This window comes from Phascolarctos cinereus, unplaced genomic scaffold (assembly GCF_003287225.1).
Source record: "Phascolarctos cinereus isolate Bilbo 61053 unplaced genomic scaffold, phaCin_HiC Scaffold_2;HRSCAF=192, whole genome shotgun sequence".
NCBI lineage: Eukaryota > Metazoa > Chordata > Mammalia > Diprotodontia > Phascolarctidae > Phascolarctos > Phascolarctos cinereus.
In genome coordinates this window covers 220391927-220407954 of record NW_027555625.1, presented here as the reverse complement: position 1 = coordinate 220407954, position 16028 = coordinate 220391927, and the positions used below count along the sequence as shown (strand labels likewise).

Genomic DNA, 16028 nt, shown 5'->3' with positions numbered 1-16028 from the left:
ACTCTGCCCTAATCAGTCCTCATCTAGAATATTGCGTTCATTTTTAGGCATCATTGTTTAAAAAGAGCACTGATAAGACAGAGTGAAGAAAGCAGGGTATCCAGGATGTGAAGGGCTTTGAGTCTGTGACACATGAGAAATGGTTAAAGGAACTGGACACATTTTGTTTTGAGAAGAGAAGGGGCACATGATATCTTCAAATATCTAAAAGTCCGTCATGTGGAAGAGCCACTACACTTTTTCTGTTTCATCCTAGAAGGCAGACTCAGGAGGAATAGTGGAAGTTGCAAAAAGGCCAATTTAGGTTTGATGTGAGCAAAACCTTGCTAATTATGAGTCAAAGTGGGCTGAGCTGCCTTTAGGAAATCCTTGGGAGCTCTTCACGAAGAGGCTGAATGACCACATGTCAAGTACATTCCAGTGGAGATTCCTTTGGTATATTAAACTAGAGTTAAACTAGAGGGTTGCTGAGGTCCCTTCCAACTTTCAAATTCTATGATTCTAAGAATTAGCCTAGCTAAATTCAGATGGTCACAGCAATTCTTGATGACAACCTAAGTTACAGAGGGATTGTGATCAGTCTTGGTTGTGGGAACACCCTCGCCAGGGAAATTACAAATCTCTGAAGTATTCAAGACTAACAAACCAGAAGTAGCATAAAAAGACATCACAAAGGAATGTATAATTGGAAAAAGAAGTAGGCTAGTTATGTAGCAAGAATAAGGGATAAGAAATAAACAACCTAAGTGCTTCATTACATATCAAAAGAACCAAAAGCAGGCCTCATGCATTTTGGGTAGATCCTCTATGGAAAGAGACAAAGAGCGTGGTGATGATGATGATGATGATGATGATGATGATGATGATGATGATGATGATAGCTAGAATAGTACCTATTATGTGCCAGGTACTGTGCTAAGCATTTCACAAATATTATCTCATGTGATCTCATGTGATCCTCACAACAACCCTGGAAAGTAGGTGCTACCATTATTCACATTTTATAGTTGAAGAAACTGAAGCCTGGAGAAGGGAAAAGTGGAGCTGCCCAAGGTTATACTAGTAGTAAGTGGCAGAGCCTGGATCTGAACCTGGGTCTTCCTGACTCCAGGCCCAATGCGGCTCTATCGACTTCACTATCTCATTGCCTAGATCACAGTGAAGAGAGTGCCCAAGACCAATGAAGCATTAAAGTAGCTACTCTCCCCACCCACCACTAGCCCTATTCAGATCTGTCACCAAGGATTTCCCTTAACTGAGGTCAGAATCATCCTTTGTAAACCTAACCCAAGCTAATCTATAAGGTTGGTTACCTACTTAAGATTCTTTGCCCTACAGTCTTCCTCTCAAAAAAACAAACAAACAAACAAACAAAAACCTTACTAAGACTAACTACCCAGAGCAACCTCCCTGAGCCAGAACCAGTAGTCACACACTACTAAAACCATCAACATCAGTCTCCAGTTCTTGCTTCTGTTAGGCTGAAAGAAGGGGCTGAAGGCACTGTCCTGGACTCAACTCTCACAGAACCACAGAAATAGAGTTAAAAGGAATGGAAACAGCCATCTACTCAAAGGGGGCACATACTATCTTCTGAGGCAGCCTGTACTTTCGGATGATCCTAATTAGTAAGCATGTCCTGGCATCAAGCCTTCATCTTCCACTTAGCAAGTTCCAACCACTGATCCTAACCCCTTTCCTATACTTGAAGACAGCTAGCATGTCCCCTCTCAGACTTCTCCATCCCACCCCCTTGGACAGATCCCCTGTAAACTCAACAATTTTCTGAGATCACGTAGATAGAATACTAAATCTGGAGTAAGGAAAACCTCAGTTCAAATCCCGCCTGTCATTAGCTGCCATATAAAATGCTAGTTGTCACAATTATGGTTATTGTTATATCACGTAACCTCTTTCTGCCTCAGTTGCCTCATCTGTAAACTGGGGACAACAATACCACCTTACTTCACAGGATGATTGTTATGAGGATCAAATAAGCTTATGTAAAGCACTACGCAAACCTTAAAACTTTAGCTACTATTAATATTATCACAGGAACCGAGGTTTAGAGCTGAAATTCAATTCAACAAGCAGACTGATGGTGCAGTGGAAAGAAGCCCAGGTCTAGAGTCGGAGGCCCAGGATCCAAATCCGGGTTCTGCCACTCACTACCTGTGTGACCTTGGTCAGGTCACTTCTGTCTAACGGCGGAGTTGGACGAGACCCCTCCCATCTCCAGCTCTCGGGGGCTACGGTTGTTATTGAGGTGACCCCCGCAGGAATCAGGGCTGCTTAGACGCCTCCGGCCACTGGCCGCGGGGAAGGAGGGAGGGAGGCCCCACAGGCATCCCCGGACGCTCTCCCTTCAGGAAGAGCCCCCATCAGTGCCCCGCTGCCCCCGAGCCTCGAGTAACGTAAAGGGGGCGGCGGGCGGCCGGAAGGGCCCGCGGCAGCTCACCTGAGGGCTCAGTAGCGTCCTCAAGTGCTTCAACTGCATGGAGACCCAGCACCAGGCTCCCGCACCGTCCGCAACAAACTCCCGCGGTTACCCGGGCAACCGGCCTTCTCTCACACACACAGCGGACTCGGCCGCGTCGCGCTCACGTAGGCCCAGCGCGTCAGCCCGGCGCGCGGCGACGGCGCAAGCGCAAGCGAGACGGGGAAGCTGAGGGGAAGGGGCAGGAGGGAGGCGGGGGAGAAGGGAGAGAAGACGGGGAAAGAGAAAGGGAGGAGAGAGGAAGAGAGGAGAGAAAGAAGGAGGGGGAGGAAGGAAACCGGATGTGGGAAGCTGTTGGGTATAGAGGATGTTCTTTTCCGTTGGACCATACCCAGCTTCCCGGTTTAGATCAATTTCTGAGCCTGAGCCCAGGCCGGAGATAGCTAGCTGCTGCGTCCACACCCCCGAGATTCACCTCTGAGCCATTGCTCAAAGGCCTCTGTCTCTAACGGGGTCAGGGCCCGTTGGAGGGCACGGGTAGGAGTGATGGGGGAAGGGGGAAAGACCCTTAGAGTAGGAGCCGTTTAGGGACCAGGCTGCAGTAGAAAGAGCACTGGATTTGAATTTAGAGGACCTGAGTCCAAAGCCCAGCTCTGCCACTTGTGACCTTGGTCAGGTCTTAGTATCATAGACCTAGAGCTGGAAGGGACCTCGGTGGTCATCTCATCCAACCACTCTCATTTTTCAGCGGAGGAAACCAGGGTGACTTACACAGGTCACAGCAGTGGTACATGTGCCAGAGCCAGATTCAGGCCCTGTGATGACTGTAGTTCATCACTGCTCTTTCTACTACACCTCTCTTGCCCACCTCTGCCACTTGTTACTTTAGGCAAGTCAGAGAATCAGATTTAAAACTGGAAGCACAGGTTCAGTAGTGATCTAGAAAAAGCTCCTCACCTTACAGTTGAGGAGACCAAGCCCTGACAGTTTGTGTCACTGGTTCAAAGTCAAGGCATTTAAATGGCAGAGTGGGGATTTGAACCTGGGCCCTCCAGCTCAAAATCCAGATGGTCACAACCTGTCTAGGTTTCAGTTTCCTATTTTGGAATCTTAGGTGATTTCTAAGACTATAGAACTTATAGAAATAGGAATCTTGACTCAGGCTAAGTAGAGGAGATAGATGCTTGCCTCATGGTCACAGGATAAAAAGGGAAAAGGCCCTTAGAGATTGATTCATCTGAAGTCTGACATTTACAAATAAGGAGATTGTGACCCAAGAAGATAAAGTAGCTTTCCCAGTACTCCACAGGTAGCAAAACCAAACCGTTTTAGAAGTCTTTCCCTCTACTCCTTTCTATGTTTCAACTAGTTTTTTTCCAAGTTGCTAGTTTAATTAAGTCTTAGCTTAACCTCAGAGGATTGTAATCTCTGTGTCTGATTTCTTTTCCTAGTTCTATTTAACACACTATTTTTTTTTTAGTTTGTTTAGTTTTGGCATGTAGCCCTGTGGAGGGGAGGAGACAGGGTGATAGGTATAGTACAAAGAACACTGGACATGGAGTCAGAGGACCTGGGTTCATAATCTATCTCTGCCTGTGTGACCATGGGCAAGTCACTTAACCTCCTTGTAAAATGAAGGGATGGGACCAGATAACCCCTGAGGTCACTTCCAATTCTAGATCTGTTAGCTAAAGACTCCAGTGCCCTTTCCACCTATTCTTGTGTTCTGGAATTCTTGTTTCTTACCCAGAGTTAGCAACAGAAATGGGGAAAGGTGATTACAAAAGTCACCTCTGTGGGAATTAGAAGGCTCTGAAGCTTCCAGAAGGAAGAGAATGAGGCTGGGAGGGGCAGAAATTCTCAGGGCAGAAGTCTGCATCTTAGAAACTTTCAGCCTCTGGGTTAGTTTGCTAGTAGAGCAGCTATCCAGGATTTCTCTCATTTTCATGGGAAGAAACAAGGAGGGTACAGAGCACAGCCATGATTTTCACAGAAAATTAGGCCCAGAAAGAAAATAACCTAGATCAGGGTCACATTGTTTCACTGGGCAAAAATAACCCATGGCCTTAGTTCTGCTTCCAGGACCTTGTTCCAGACAGAATCTGAACATGACTCCATTTAAGTTTTTCTTTATTAATGAGTCTTGAACATTTGAGCACTAAACCTGTACAGACTCCATACAGAAAGTATTATCCTTGCCTGAGTCCCGCTAGAGGCAAGGAGGTAAATGTTTAGAAAGGGGTGAACAGATTCTGGGATAGTCCCACTTCTATTGAAGAGATGATCAAGGATCATTAGGGAGGACTGACCAACATAACTTTGCTGAGACCTGTCCCTGTGCAGCAGGGGTATCACAAGAGGCAAAAGTGGACAGTTCTCATTTAGACTGTGGGCAGGGAAGATATAAAAGGTATTATTGGTAATAGTATGAACCCTCCTCCTCCGTCCTACCCTATTGAGGACAGGGGCAGTTTCATTTTTGTCATCAGGTACAGTGCCTGCCACATAGTAGAGACTTTTTTTTTTTGAGTAATGTTAATTGATGTGTTATAACTACCCTGTTTTGACCATAATCAGGAGAATTTAGGTCTTTTCCAAGTTTCATTCATGTGTCTCCTATTAGATCTTTCCAACTGAATGTCCCACAGGTATCTCAATTCGCAATATTAAAAACAAAACTCATTCTCTTTCTCCCTAAACCCTCCTCTCTTCCTAAAGTCCATTTCTATGGAAGGCAAATCCTTCCAGTCACCCAGATTCCCAACCCCAGTCATTCTCTACTCTTCCTATCACTGTTTCCAATTAACAGGCAAGTTTTGTTGATTCAACTTTCATAGTATCTTTTGATGCCATTCTTTCCACTTTTACAGCCACAACATTCATTCAGGCTCTCATCCATCTCTCTCTGGAACTATTGCAATAGAATCCTAAGTGGTTTCCCTCAAACTGAAATTCCAAAACATAGGTCTGACCACATCCCTCCCACACTCGAGCAGGAAAAGTCCAATAGCTTCTGTTGTCTCTAGGATAAAATAAAATCTCCAGTGTTCACAGTCTGGCTCCTGCATACCTTTTCAGGTCCTTATGCAGCTAAACCAACCTACTTGCTATTCCCTGTGTATATAGGGCATTCTATCACTGAGTCCCTATGCCTAAACTCACCTTTTTCTATTACAATCACTAGCTTCCTTCTAGGCTCAATTCAAGTCCCATCACCATCTTTTTCTTAAAACCTATGCTGATACCACTCTTCCTCCCCACACACACACTTGCCAATTTTGCTAGTGCCCTGCCTCAACCCCCAGAAATTTTATTTTTATCCTATGTTTTGTATATACTTCTGTGGGCACATTGTTTCTCCCCAGATTTTTGGCATTGTCTTTGTATCTCCAGCACCTAGCAGAGTACCAAACTCATAGTAAGATACAAAGTGCTCAATAAAATGCTTGAATTTAAAACAACTGGAGCTAGGGACTCCCTATACCCATTCCTCCTGTATTTTCTCCACCCTTTTCCAGCTCGTGGTAAAGAAATAGAACATTTGATACAGGAAGCCTGGGAGCCAGTATGATGGGGGGGCAGTCTTGAATTAGGATGTCATATAGAAAAAGGTGGGGAAATTCCAGTAGTCACATAGAAAACTTACTTTGTTCAAAGAACCTTTTATTGTAAAAACGCCCAAGGGTGTGATCACCAGCAGCTCTTGGAGGCTGCCTGATGAAGCAATGAAGCTCCTCAGGCTTCATGGAAGACATTAGATTAGTGCAGCATGGTATCTGATCCGTGGGCCCCAACAGTCCCTCCCCCCTGCCCAGAGCCCACAGAAAGACCCCCATTTGAGTCCTGGGGACAGAGGCTGGGTTTAGAGGCAGCTAAAGATGTTGACAGTCCTGATGCAGGTGAAGTAGGTCATTTGCTTTCTTGGTCTTCATGAGATAAATTTAGACAAGTCACTTCTCTCAGGACCTGGAACACTGGGGACTTCTCTCACTTTTCACTCACTCTCCAGGTCTAGGAAAGCTTTCCCTACCAAGCCTTCATGACCCAGCTTACAGTGAGAAAGGGGAATAGGAGGCAGGTTTGAGTGTGTAGGAATGCTAGTTATCCCCTCTGGTTCAGCTGTAAGGAAGTGGGTAGGATCCTTCTGTCTTGGATGGATGATCATCTGAGTATTTTATTATCATTCCCAATCCATCTCTCTCTTTTAGCTCCATTTCTTTCAGACGTCAATGGTATTAATGGATGGTGACTTTTTCTGTAATGGAAAATTATGCTTGAGGCTCTGAAATCATTCAAGAATCTTAGGGATACAGTTCCTTTTCTCTCTTTTCCTACTCCATGTACCTACTTCCCTTCCACTCTTCCAAGCCATTCCATTCTCTCTCTGTTGTCTTTGGTTTCCCCTTCACTTATCTGGGTCTTGCTGGCTACTTGAGGAGATCTTTGCTAAAGCACCCACCCTTCCAACCTTCTTCAGTTCCTAACTCCCACATCACCTGTCTGGCCCCCATTGGCCGACTTTGAGGGCTCTGCTCTGGCCCCTTTCCCTTCTCCTTGGGATTGTTGGAGTCGTTATCCTTGATGATGTCATACTGACGACAGAATAGTCCGATCACAGCTGTAATAACATCAAGATACTTTACTCTTTCCATAATCCCAATTTTGGATCCTTCTATCCACCATTACTATGTGTGCACATGCATACACACACACACACACACACACACATACACACAAAACTTCTATAAATCCCAGGTAGTCTGATCTTTTCCTCTTTGCCTCCTTCTTACAAAGTCCTCCCCCCTTGATTTTTTTCAATAAACTCTCATTAGCATCCCCTCCCTAACTTCAAGTTATTTCCAGATTCCCTTCCACCCTACCTAAATTCACCAACCCTCATTCTTTTTCCCTTGCTTGTGACCTTGGACAAGTGACTTCACCTCTAAGAGTTTCAGTTTCTTCATCTGTAAAAGGGTGACAATATTATTTTCACCACCTACCTTATGGGTTTGTTGTGAGGGAAGTGCTTTGAAAATCTCAATGTGCTCTAGAAATTCAAGTAATTATTGTTGTCCCCCTTCTCCCAGTGCTATTTACCACCCCCCCATCTTCTCTCCCCCTCTCTCTTTAATTGCCACCCCACCCTAAAGTAGTTCTCAATCAACCCTGACCCTTTTTCTTCCAAACCTCTTGCTCACCTGCCCACATGAGCAACACCACCACGATAATGACCACTTCCCCTGTCTGCAAGGTACGCTCTCCATCCAGACCCTTTACTGTGATGTCACCTGAGGAGGACATACAGGGCCTAAAGGATTACCAAGGAGATAGCTAGGAAGCTTTATTTTAAAAGGCACTTAAGGAAAGCACAGCTGGGAAATAGAATGAGGGATAGATTCACAGCCACTGAGCTCAAATTGTAGGTCATCCTCTCCCCAAGGATGGCTGATTTGTGGACAGAGAGATTGGAAAGTCAGGGAATCAAGGCATCAGACAGTTGAGGTGGGGCAAAAAGTCAGGTTTTTACTTGGGATGGAAGCTTTGTGGGCTGGAGGTCAGGTTAAGGTTGCCTTGCAAAAATCGCTCTTCCAAATTACCAGCCCTTTCTTTTTTCCCTCCCTCCCAGTCTGCCTTCCCTTAGAGATACAGTGGTAGCATAATTAGTTCAATCACCCTTCTTTCTATTTATCTAGGATAGTTACTTGCCTTGGGTAAGTTGAGTGGTTAGGTAAGGGTCAGAGCATCTTGAGTACAGGTCAGGCTCTTACCTGGGCTTGAACTGTTTGAGGGCAGTCGGTCCGAGCCCTTGAGAGTTCGAAAGTGGACCCGAGGCCCAGGGGGGCTCTCCCCCCGAAGACCAATGCTCCTGACCTGTATGGTGTAGTCACTATCTTCAGCCAAACCCCAAAGGGCACAGGCTCGAGTTGTCGTATTCACCTCTCGGATTACCCGCTGTCCAGGTCCATTCTGTCTCTGTGGTGGCAGAAAAGAGTGGTAGATCATAGGACCCTGAACACAGGACACTTCCTGGTTCTGGTTATAATATTCCCCTCAGGGATCATATACAGCCTGTATTGGGAGAATGATATATAAATGGGGGGAAAGTGTTGGAGTTCTCATTAAAGGAGGCTTGTTATGGGAGATACCTACTCCAGTATTTCCCCAACTTGGGGAGAGCCTGAGGGGGATGCAGGGGAATCTGAAGAAAGGAGGGGCCAGAGGGCTGATTCATACTTGCTGGGAGATGGCGTAGCCAATGACAATGTTGCCCTCTGGAACATCCCAGGACACTGTGGCTGAATTGGCTTTGAGCTGAGTGATAGTCACATTCACGGGGGAAGGAGGCCGATCTGTGCCAACAAAATGACAAGTAAATATGACAACCTATAGAGTAGGTTCTAGTTGACCCTTCCCATCCTCACTCAACTTACCTGCTCGGACAAACCCCAGGTCACAGCTGACCAGCAGTAGGACTGTAGGGCTTAGATATGGGGTCAGTGGAATCAGTGAAACCATTGCCCCCACAGAGTCCATTTTGGGGGCACTGGGTCATCATCTGCTCAATCCAGCCAGTTTAGGGGCTCCTGCAGGTGTCAGAAGTCCTGGGTATCAAAGAATGCCCGCAAATAGGATCAGCAGTCAATGTCCAAGATGCGACCCAACCTCCCCTCTGAAGGCTCCCCAATGCTATGTCCACCACAACCCCCGAGAGCCCCCAGGTAAGCTCCGCCCACACCCACATAGCAGCTCCACTAACTACACCTCTGAACACGCCTCTGCCCTGCCCACACCCACCTGCTGGGCCCCAGAGTCTCCGACGGTCAGGCCGCTCTGAGCCTACGGGGCCGCTCTATGCCTAGGGAGCGGCCCATCTCTCAGCTCCGTTGCGCTGCCCCTACCCCATGCCAGCCCAGGCCCGGCAAGGAAGGCGGTGCAGGGCCCGGTCCGTGGAGCTAAGGGCTTGATGCAAAGCCCTTGTCTTTGAAAGCTGGGCTTTGGTCCGGTGGGCTCTCAGAGGACTCCACTCTCTCGCTCTCCCGTTCTTTCGCTTCCTTCCTTCCCTGCGGGTCCTGATGCTGGCTCTGCTCCCCAGTGCGGAGCGCGATGCCGAGATGCCACGCTCCGCCGCTCCCTGCAGCAGGATGTGACCCTCCAGACTGAGACCGCGGACTGGGGTTCTGCAGCGCGCTGGCTCTGCCGCCGCAGCTGGGACGTGTGGACCAGCCCCGCCCCCCGCCGCCGCCCAGGGCTCTGGCCTCCCTTCTTTCTCTGCCCCGCCCCGCCCTCGACTGTCCCTCCCCTGTAGGCTTTCTTCCTCCTGCTTCTCTCTGTTTCCCCCCTTCTTTCCCATATATATATATGTATATATATATATATATATATATATATATATATATATATATATATATATATGTATATATAAGAACAAGAACAGATTACGCAGTGGTCCAGTAAGGGATGGATGTTGTCTGGAGATGAGAAGTGCTAGTAGGGCCTTTCTTAGCATTGAGTCTCTAACCCAACCAGCCAGGCCCTCCCCAAACCCATTCTCCTGCTAACTCCAAGTCTCAAATCCCATGATTTTAAGAGGGAGAAAACAAAAACAAAAACAAACGAAAATGGAATAGTTTAGGTGTGAAACTTAAGGAAACAACAGCATTCTACAAGAATTAAATTCGACAAATACTTCTTAAACTACTATATTCAGGGTAATGTGCTAGGTACTGTAGACTTAAAGACAAAAAAAAAACAGTACTTACCCTCAAAGAGCCTACATTTTATTGGAGAAATACAGTACACAAGGACATACACATTGTATGTCCTTACATATGTATATGATTACTTTTAAGTATATACAAAGTAATACAAAATAATTTCAAGAAGAATCTGAACAGTGCTTTGAAGGAAATTAGAAATTTTGTAAGGTAGGGATGAGGAAAGTGCATTCCACATATGGAAGACCACCTGAAGAAAGTTATGGAGGTAAGAAATGGAATGGTATGTACACGGAAGAGCTAGCAGATCAGTTTGACAGAGACAGAGAATAAACAAAGGGCAGCTAGATGACAAAGTGGATAGAGCACAGGGCCTGGGGTCAGGAAGATTTATCTTCCTAAGTTCAAATTTGGTCTCAGACACTTACCACCTGTGTGATCCTGGGCAAATCACTTCGCTCTGTTTGCCTTCGTTTCTTCATCTGTAAAATGAGTTGGAGAAGGAAATGGCAAAACACTCTAGTATCTTTGCCAAGAAGACCCCAGATGGGATCACAGTGTCAGACATGACTAAACAACAACAAAAATATGAAATTATTGGAAAGGTAAGTGGAAGCTAGATTGCAGAGGACCTTAACTGTTTTGAGGGTTTTTATGTTTTATTCTAACAAAAATTGGGAGCCACTGAAGATTTCTGAGCAGGAATGACATGGTTTAGGAATATCAGTTTGGGATATATGAGGAGGACAGATTGTAGAGGGAAGAGGCTAGAAGTAAGGAGACCAACAGACGGTAATAGGATGATTTCAAGGTATTGCAAACTCCTCAAAATGTCATTTAAAGTTCTTCACAGTCTGACTTCATCCTACCTTAATAAACTTATCACACATTACTCTCTTTTATACTCTATACTCTCCTGCCAACCTGACCTACTTGCTGTTTCCTGTCCTTGGCATTCCATCTCCTATGAGGTTACCCTCTATTCCTAGAATATACTCCCTCCACCTCTGCCTCTTAGAGATCTTAAAGTTACAGCTCAGGGTGTTACCTCCAATAAGAAGCCTTAACCTCCTCTTTTCCTTCCTCCCCTTAGCTATTTGTGATTCTCCTTTCTCAAGTTATCCTGCATTTATGTAAAGAGTGTGTTTTATAGGTCTTTATTTCCCACAATACTTAGGGGTGAGAGCATCTTCCAAAAGTTGCCTGGAGTACACAGAATGGTGATATCACATGAGCACTATGACTGGTGAGGAAGAACTATGAAGTGGGAGGCCAGTAGACCCAACAGGACGTGTATAAAGTGCATACAGAGGACATGTATAAAGTGATATAGAATGAAATGTATATAGAATTCTTGCAAATGGAAGAAAACAATTTACTATGCCACAATAATATGAAGGAAAACTACTTTGAAGGATTATAGAACTCCAACCAATACCAATCATAATTTGAGAAGATTGGTGCAGAATGAGAGCATATATTTTCACACATGGTCAATGTATTGAATTATTTGGCTCAACCAAACTTATTTATTGTAAGAGTAGCACATAGATATTCTGTGGTTACTCTTTCAACTCACACATTGGCAGGCATCATGTTACATCTTAACTCACATGATACTACATTTCCCCACAGGGGAGGGGTAGCTCTGAGAGGCTGGGGAGATGTATTTCAATTCAATAGTTCACAAGCCCACACTGGTGTGCTTCTTCCCAAGGTATCTACTGATATCAGTTAGTCAGCCAGACAATTGACTTTTAGAAAAATATATTTATTAAGATGGTATAGTTGTTGCAAAAAGTGCTGATGATGGACTGATGCTGAGTGAAGTGAGCAGAACCAGGAGAATGTTGTACACAGTAACAGCCACATTGTGCGATGACTGACTTTGATAGACTTAGCTCTTCTCAGCAATGCAAGGGTCTAAGACATCTCCAAAAGTCTCATGATAGAAAATGCTATCCAAATTCAGAGAAAGATCTGTGGAGTTGGAATGTGATTTTAAGCATACTATTTGCTCCTTTTTCTTCTTCTGTTTTGTTTTGTTTCTTCTTTCTTGTGGTTCCTCCTATTGGTTTTAATTCTTTACAATATGACTAATGTGAAAATGTTTGATAGGAATATATATGTAGAGCCTATATCAGATTGCATGCCTTCTTGGGGAGGGAGGGGGAAAAATTTAAAACTCAAAAGCTTATGGAAGTGATTGTTGAAAACTAAACATTAATTAATTAATTAATTAATTGAAACAAGTGCTGCTATAAATATTATGTATATGATGACTTTCTTCTTAAAGATCTCCTGGGGGTAGTAATGGAATCTCTGGGTCAAAGGGCATGGGCATTTTAGTGATTTTATTTGCATAATTCACAATTACTTTCCAAAATGGATGTACTGATTCACAGTTCTACCTACAATGGCAGAGCCTATCTTCCCACAACTCTTCCAGTATTGACTATTCTCATCTCTTGTCATCTTTTTTTTTTTTTAGGCAATTGGGGTTAAGTGACTTGCCCAGGGTCACACACCTAGTGTCAAGTGTTTTGTCTGAGGCTGGATTTGAACTCAGGTCCTTCTGACTTCAGGGCTGGGGCTGTATCCACTGCACCACCTAGCTGCCCCTCTTGTCATCTCTTGCCAACTTTCTTTGCCAAGGGTGAGAAGTAAAACCTCAGGGTTGCTTTGATTTGCATGTATAAAAGTATATTATGCATCTTATGCCCATCACTTCTGTATAGGTGATGTAGTATGTAATTTAATAAACATTTCTTAAGCACTTAGCAGGTGCCTGGCATTATGCTATGCACTGAGGATACAAAGGAAGGCAAAAGATAGTCCCTGTCCTTCAGAAGCTCACAGTCTAGTGCAATAGATAGAGAGGTTGTCCTAGAGTCAGGAAGACCTGAATACAAATCTGGTCTCAGATACTTACTAGCCATGTGGTCTTGGACAAGCTACTTAACCTCTGTCTGCCTCAGTTTTCTCAACTATAAAATGGAGATAATAATTGTTTGTTCATTTGTTTGTCTTTTCCTGGAGGCAATCTGTGGGTTCTTTCAATTGGCACCTTTGTTTTCTGTGTTCAGTTCTGGTCAGTTTTCTTGTATTATTTCTTACACTATGATGTTCAGATTGTTTTGACTTGTCATGTTCTTCTAGTTAAGTTATTGCTACACATTTTGACTTCAAACTAATATGTTTTGCTTGTAATATCCTGTTTGACTTTTTAATTTTCTTCTTCTATAGTATCCTTTACTTCTGTATATTTGTATTCCCAACCACTTGTTTTCTCTTTTGTGTCTTTGAAGAGATTCACCACTGTGGATTCAAGTTTTTCTATTCTGCAAATTGTTTCTGCTATGTAGGACATAAATTCTGCTTTCATGATTTTTATTTTTCTCTTGAATCATTTAAGAACATCCTGCTGTGTCTAAATTCTGTCTCGGGAATCCAAAGAGTCCTCTGCCTCATCAGATGTTGATTCATTTTACTTTGTCTTGCAATATTTTTTAGAGATGTTTGGACTGTTTAGATTTTTAGATGTTCTGAAGGACATTCCTTTCTGCTTTAATATCTTTTCTGTTGGCTTTAATCTGCTCATACTCAAGATTTCTCTGTTTTCTTCCTCCTGAGATCTTTGGCAATTTGAGTTCTTTTTTCCTCGTATTTTCCTCTCACTCACTTTCCAATTTCCTCCCCTTTGATGATGGATCCCTCAAAGGCTGGATTTTACAGCTGTATCAGCCTCTTCCCTGGGGAAGAATGAATTCTAGAAATTCATTTTTCGCTGGCTTCAGTCGCTGTCCCAAGTGATTTTTGAGGGGCAGAATTGGCCTCAGCTTGGTGTTGATCCCTGTACTTCAGGGTTGGTGGAACCCCACAACACACTGGTGCCCTCCCCCAGTTCTCGATATTCATTAGTTCTCTGCCTGAGCACTGCAGCAATGCAATGTGCTTGTGCTGCTGCCCCAGCAGAGCGTGCTTCTATTTTCTATACTTCTGCATCCTCCATACAGAAAATGGGGTGGGGAAGGGCAAGGACAGGGTTAAGTTCTATTTCTTGTTGCCACAGAATGCTCTAGTGAGGGCAGGAGCAGGGAATATGCTGGCTTAGAATGCAGCAGCAGCAAAGAAAGTGTAGTGTGGATCTCTTAGCACCATCCCTAGGTCTCGTTGTGCAGCCCTGCCAAAGCATGGGAGCTAGTATAAAAATTGGTGCTGACTCAACACAGAAGTCTAGCCCAATGATTCTCAAATTATCTGCCTTTGATTTGTTTTACACATCAGATGTTTTTTTTATGTAGGATACCTTACATTTTCTTCTATTTTTTTCAATCTTTTGACTTTGTCTCAATATTTCTCATTATCTTGTAGAGTCACTAACTTCTTTTTGGGCCATTCTAATTTCCAAAGAGTCTGTTACTTGGGTATGGTTTTATACGTTTTGTGCTTAACTGTTCATTCTCTTTCCAAGTCTTTCTTTCAAAGCTCTCATTTATTTTCCAATTCTTTCCTCTATCACTCTTATTCCATTTTATGTTATCATTTTTCTCTTATTTTAAACATTTGCTTCATTTCTTCTAAGAATTTTCATTGATTTTTATGGCCAAGCTGTGTTGTTTTTTTTTTTTGTTTGGGGTTTTTTGGGGGGTGGGGTATTTGCTTTTAGGTGTTTTGGAGATATTTACCTCTTTTGGATTTGTGTCTTAGATATCCCTAGCATCATAAAAATTATTTTATCTTTTTTTGTTTACTCCTTCTTCCAGCTTTATTTCCCAGATTTGGACTTTATATTGAGACCAGAATCTGTACACTTCTAGTGGGACTGTTGTAGCCTTGTATGATCCTAGTTCATCATATTTGGGATTCTGCCACTCTGGTCTTTGGCTATTGAATGCTGTGTTCTTCAAGTGTTATAGAGGCAGATTGACCAAGGAAACTGTAGACTTTCAGCAGGCCCTATGCAGTCAGATCAAGATCATCTCTCCATTTCACTCCTCCAGGGCTTTGCATGCTCCACATGGGAGCTGGTGTAGAGGCAACAAAGCTACAGATTTGTACCTGGTTCATTCTCTAGTAAAAAATTATTGGTCCCATCCCCTGACAGCTAGTTAAAAGGCTCAGCAGGTTCAGAACAACTGTGTTTCTTACCTAGCCCTCTTCTGGGTCTGGGATGGAGTTCTTGATTTTTCTCTGGGCTATAGGGACTGCTGGCCTAGCCTTGTTCAGAGATCTAGAAAGTCCTCAAAAGAGCCCTCTAGGAGACCCTGCTGCTGGCCTGGGTCCAGAGCTAAGTTGGCTATGCTGCTGACCCAGCCCTGTTCTGCACCCTAGGGACTAAATAGGGATACCAGTGGGTATCTGGCATTTGCTCTGGGTGACCCAGGCTGCTGACTCTTCATGGCCTGGGACTGAGTCCTGGGTCATTCTGGGAGATCCCAGCATTGTTGCCTATTTGAAGTCTCGGGGACTAAATTCTTGATTTCATCTCCTTTGGGAGACTTCATGCTCCTTGTCTGGAACTGGGAATATGTCCACAATCCTGGCCCATCCCTATTCCATGGTTCTTTCCCTGGTCACTTGCCTATATATCAAATTTGTGATTTGAACTAGAATTATGCCTCATTGTGGTTTCTCCTTAGATTCCCCAATCACTACTGGTCTGGTGGTCTTCTTAGATCTTTGTGGGAGTAGTTGTGAGGGGAATTGTGATATATTGCTTTCTCTTATACAACCATCTTGGCTGATTTCTTGATTTACTGATTTCTGCTTGGTTTATTCTAGTTTGAAAGAAATCCTTTTCTTAGGTAGGGTTTATTACTTTCTCCTCTAAGCTATTTATTTTCCTTCCAGTTCTTTCCTCTAACACTTGTATT

At 44.0% G+C, this 16028-nt stretch overlaps 3 protein-coding genes across 8 annotated transcripts in view; 1 reads left to right on the top strand and 2 right to left on the bottom strand.

The window, feature by feature from the left end:
* IFT172 (intraflagellar transport 172) overlaps positions 1–2724 on the bottom strand; it is a 45139-nt gene extending 42415 nt beyond the window's left edge. For 3 of the 4 annotated variants that reach the window (XM_020983805.2, XM_020983806.2, XM_078149792.1), the window contains exon 1: positions 2459–2720. In XM_020983805.2, the coding sequence (XP_020839464.1) occupies positions 2459–2497 (39 nt within the window). In that variant the 5' untranslated portion in view covers positions 2498–2720. Of the gene's footprint in view, positions 1–2458 lie in introns of all 4 variants that reach the window. The other variant, XM_078149793.1, reaches the window with a different exon arrangement.
* A 3359-nt stretch (positions 2725–6083) lies between these two features.
* FNDC4 (fibronectin type III domain containing 4) lies at positions 6084–9657 on the bottom strand. Of its 3 annotated transcripts, none has more exons than XM_020983803.2 (7): positions 9233–9657; positions 8869–9039; positions 8672–8787; positions 8206–8410; positions 7636–7725; positions 6934–7055; positions 6084–6692 (listed from the first exon to the last, which is right to left on the bottom strand). In XM_020983803.2, exons 2-7 carry the CDS (start codon positions 8969–8971, stop codon positions 6657–6659), a joined length of 672 nt encoding a protein of 223 aa, XP_020839462.1. In that variant the 5' UTR covers positions 8972–9039; positions 9233–9657; the 3' UTR covers positions 6084–6656. The 3 variants fall into 3 exon arrangements, with proteins under 3 accessions (XP_020839462.1, XP_020839463.1, XP_078005917.1); XM_020983804.2 differs by having other exon boundaries at positions 8869–9021; XM_078149791.1 differs by lacking the exon at positions 6084–6692 and adding an exon at positions 7318–7401.
* The window catches only part of GCKR (glucokinase regulator), a 42478-nt gene continuing 35503 nt past the window's right edge, over positions 9054–16028 (top strand). The window contains 2 exon segments of the mRNA XM_020984270.2: positions 9054–9257; positions 9531–9739. Of these exon segments, the coding sequence (XP_020839929.1) occupies positions 9054–9257; positions 9531–9739 (413 nt within the window).

What these genes read in the sequence shown, in the direction of transcription:
- FNDC4 (XM_020983803.2), bottom strand. Translation starts at nt 8,971, where the DNA reads ATGGACTCTGTGGGGGCAATGGTTTCACTGATTCCACTGACCCCATAT. An exon ending in GCTACGCCATCTCCCAGCAA is followed by an intron (nt 8,411 to 8,671) that starts GTATGAATCAGC and finishes CTGCCACCACAG; the next exon opens with AGACAGAATGGACCTGGACA. An exon ending in GGTGTTGCTCATGTGGGCAG is followed by an intron (nt 7,056 to 7,635) that starts GTGAGCAAGAGG and finishes ATGTTATTACAG; the next exon opens with CTGTGATCGGACTATTCTGT.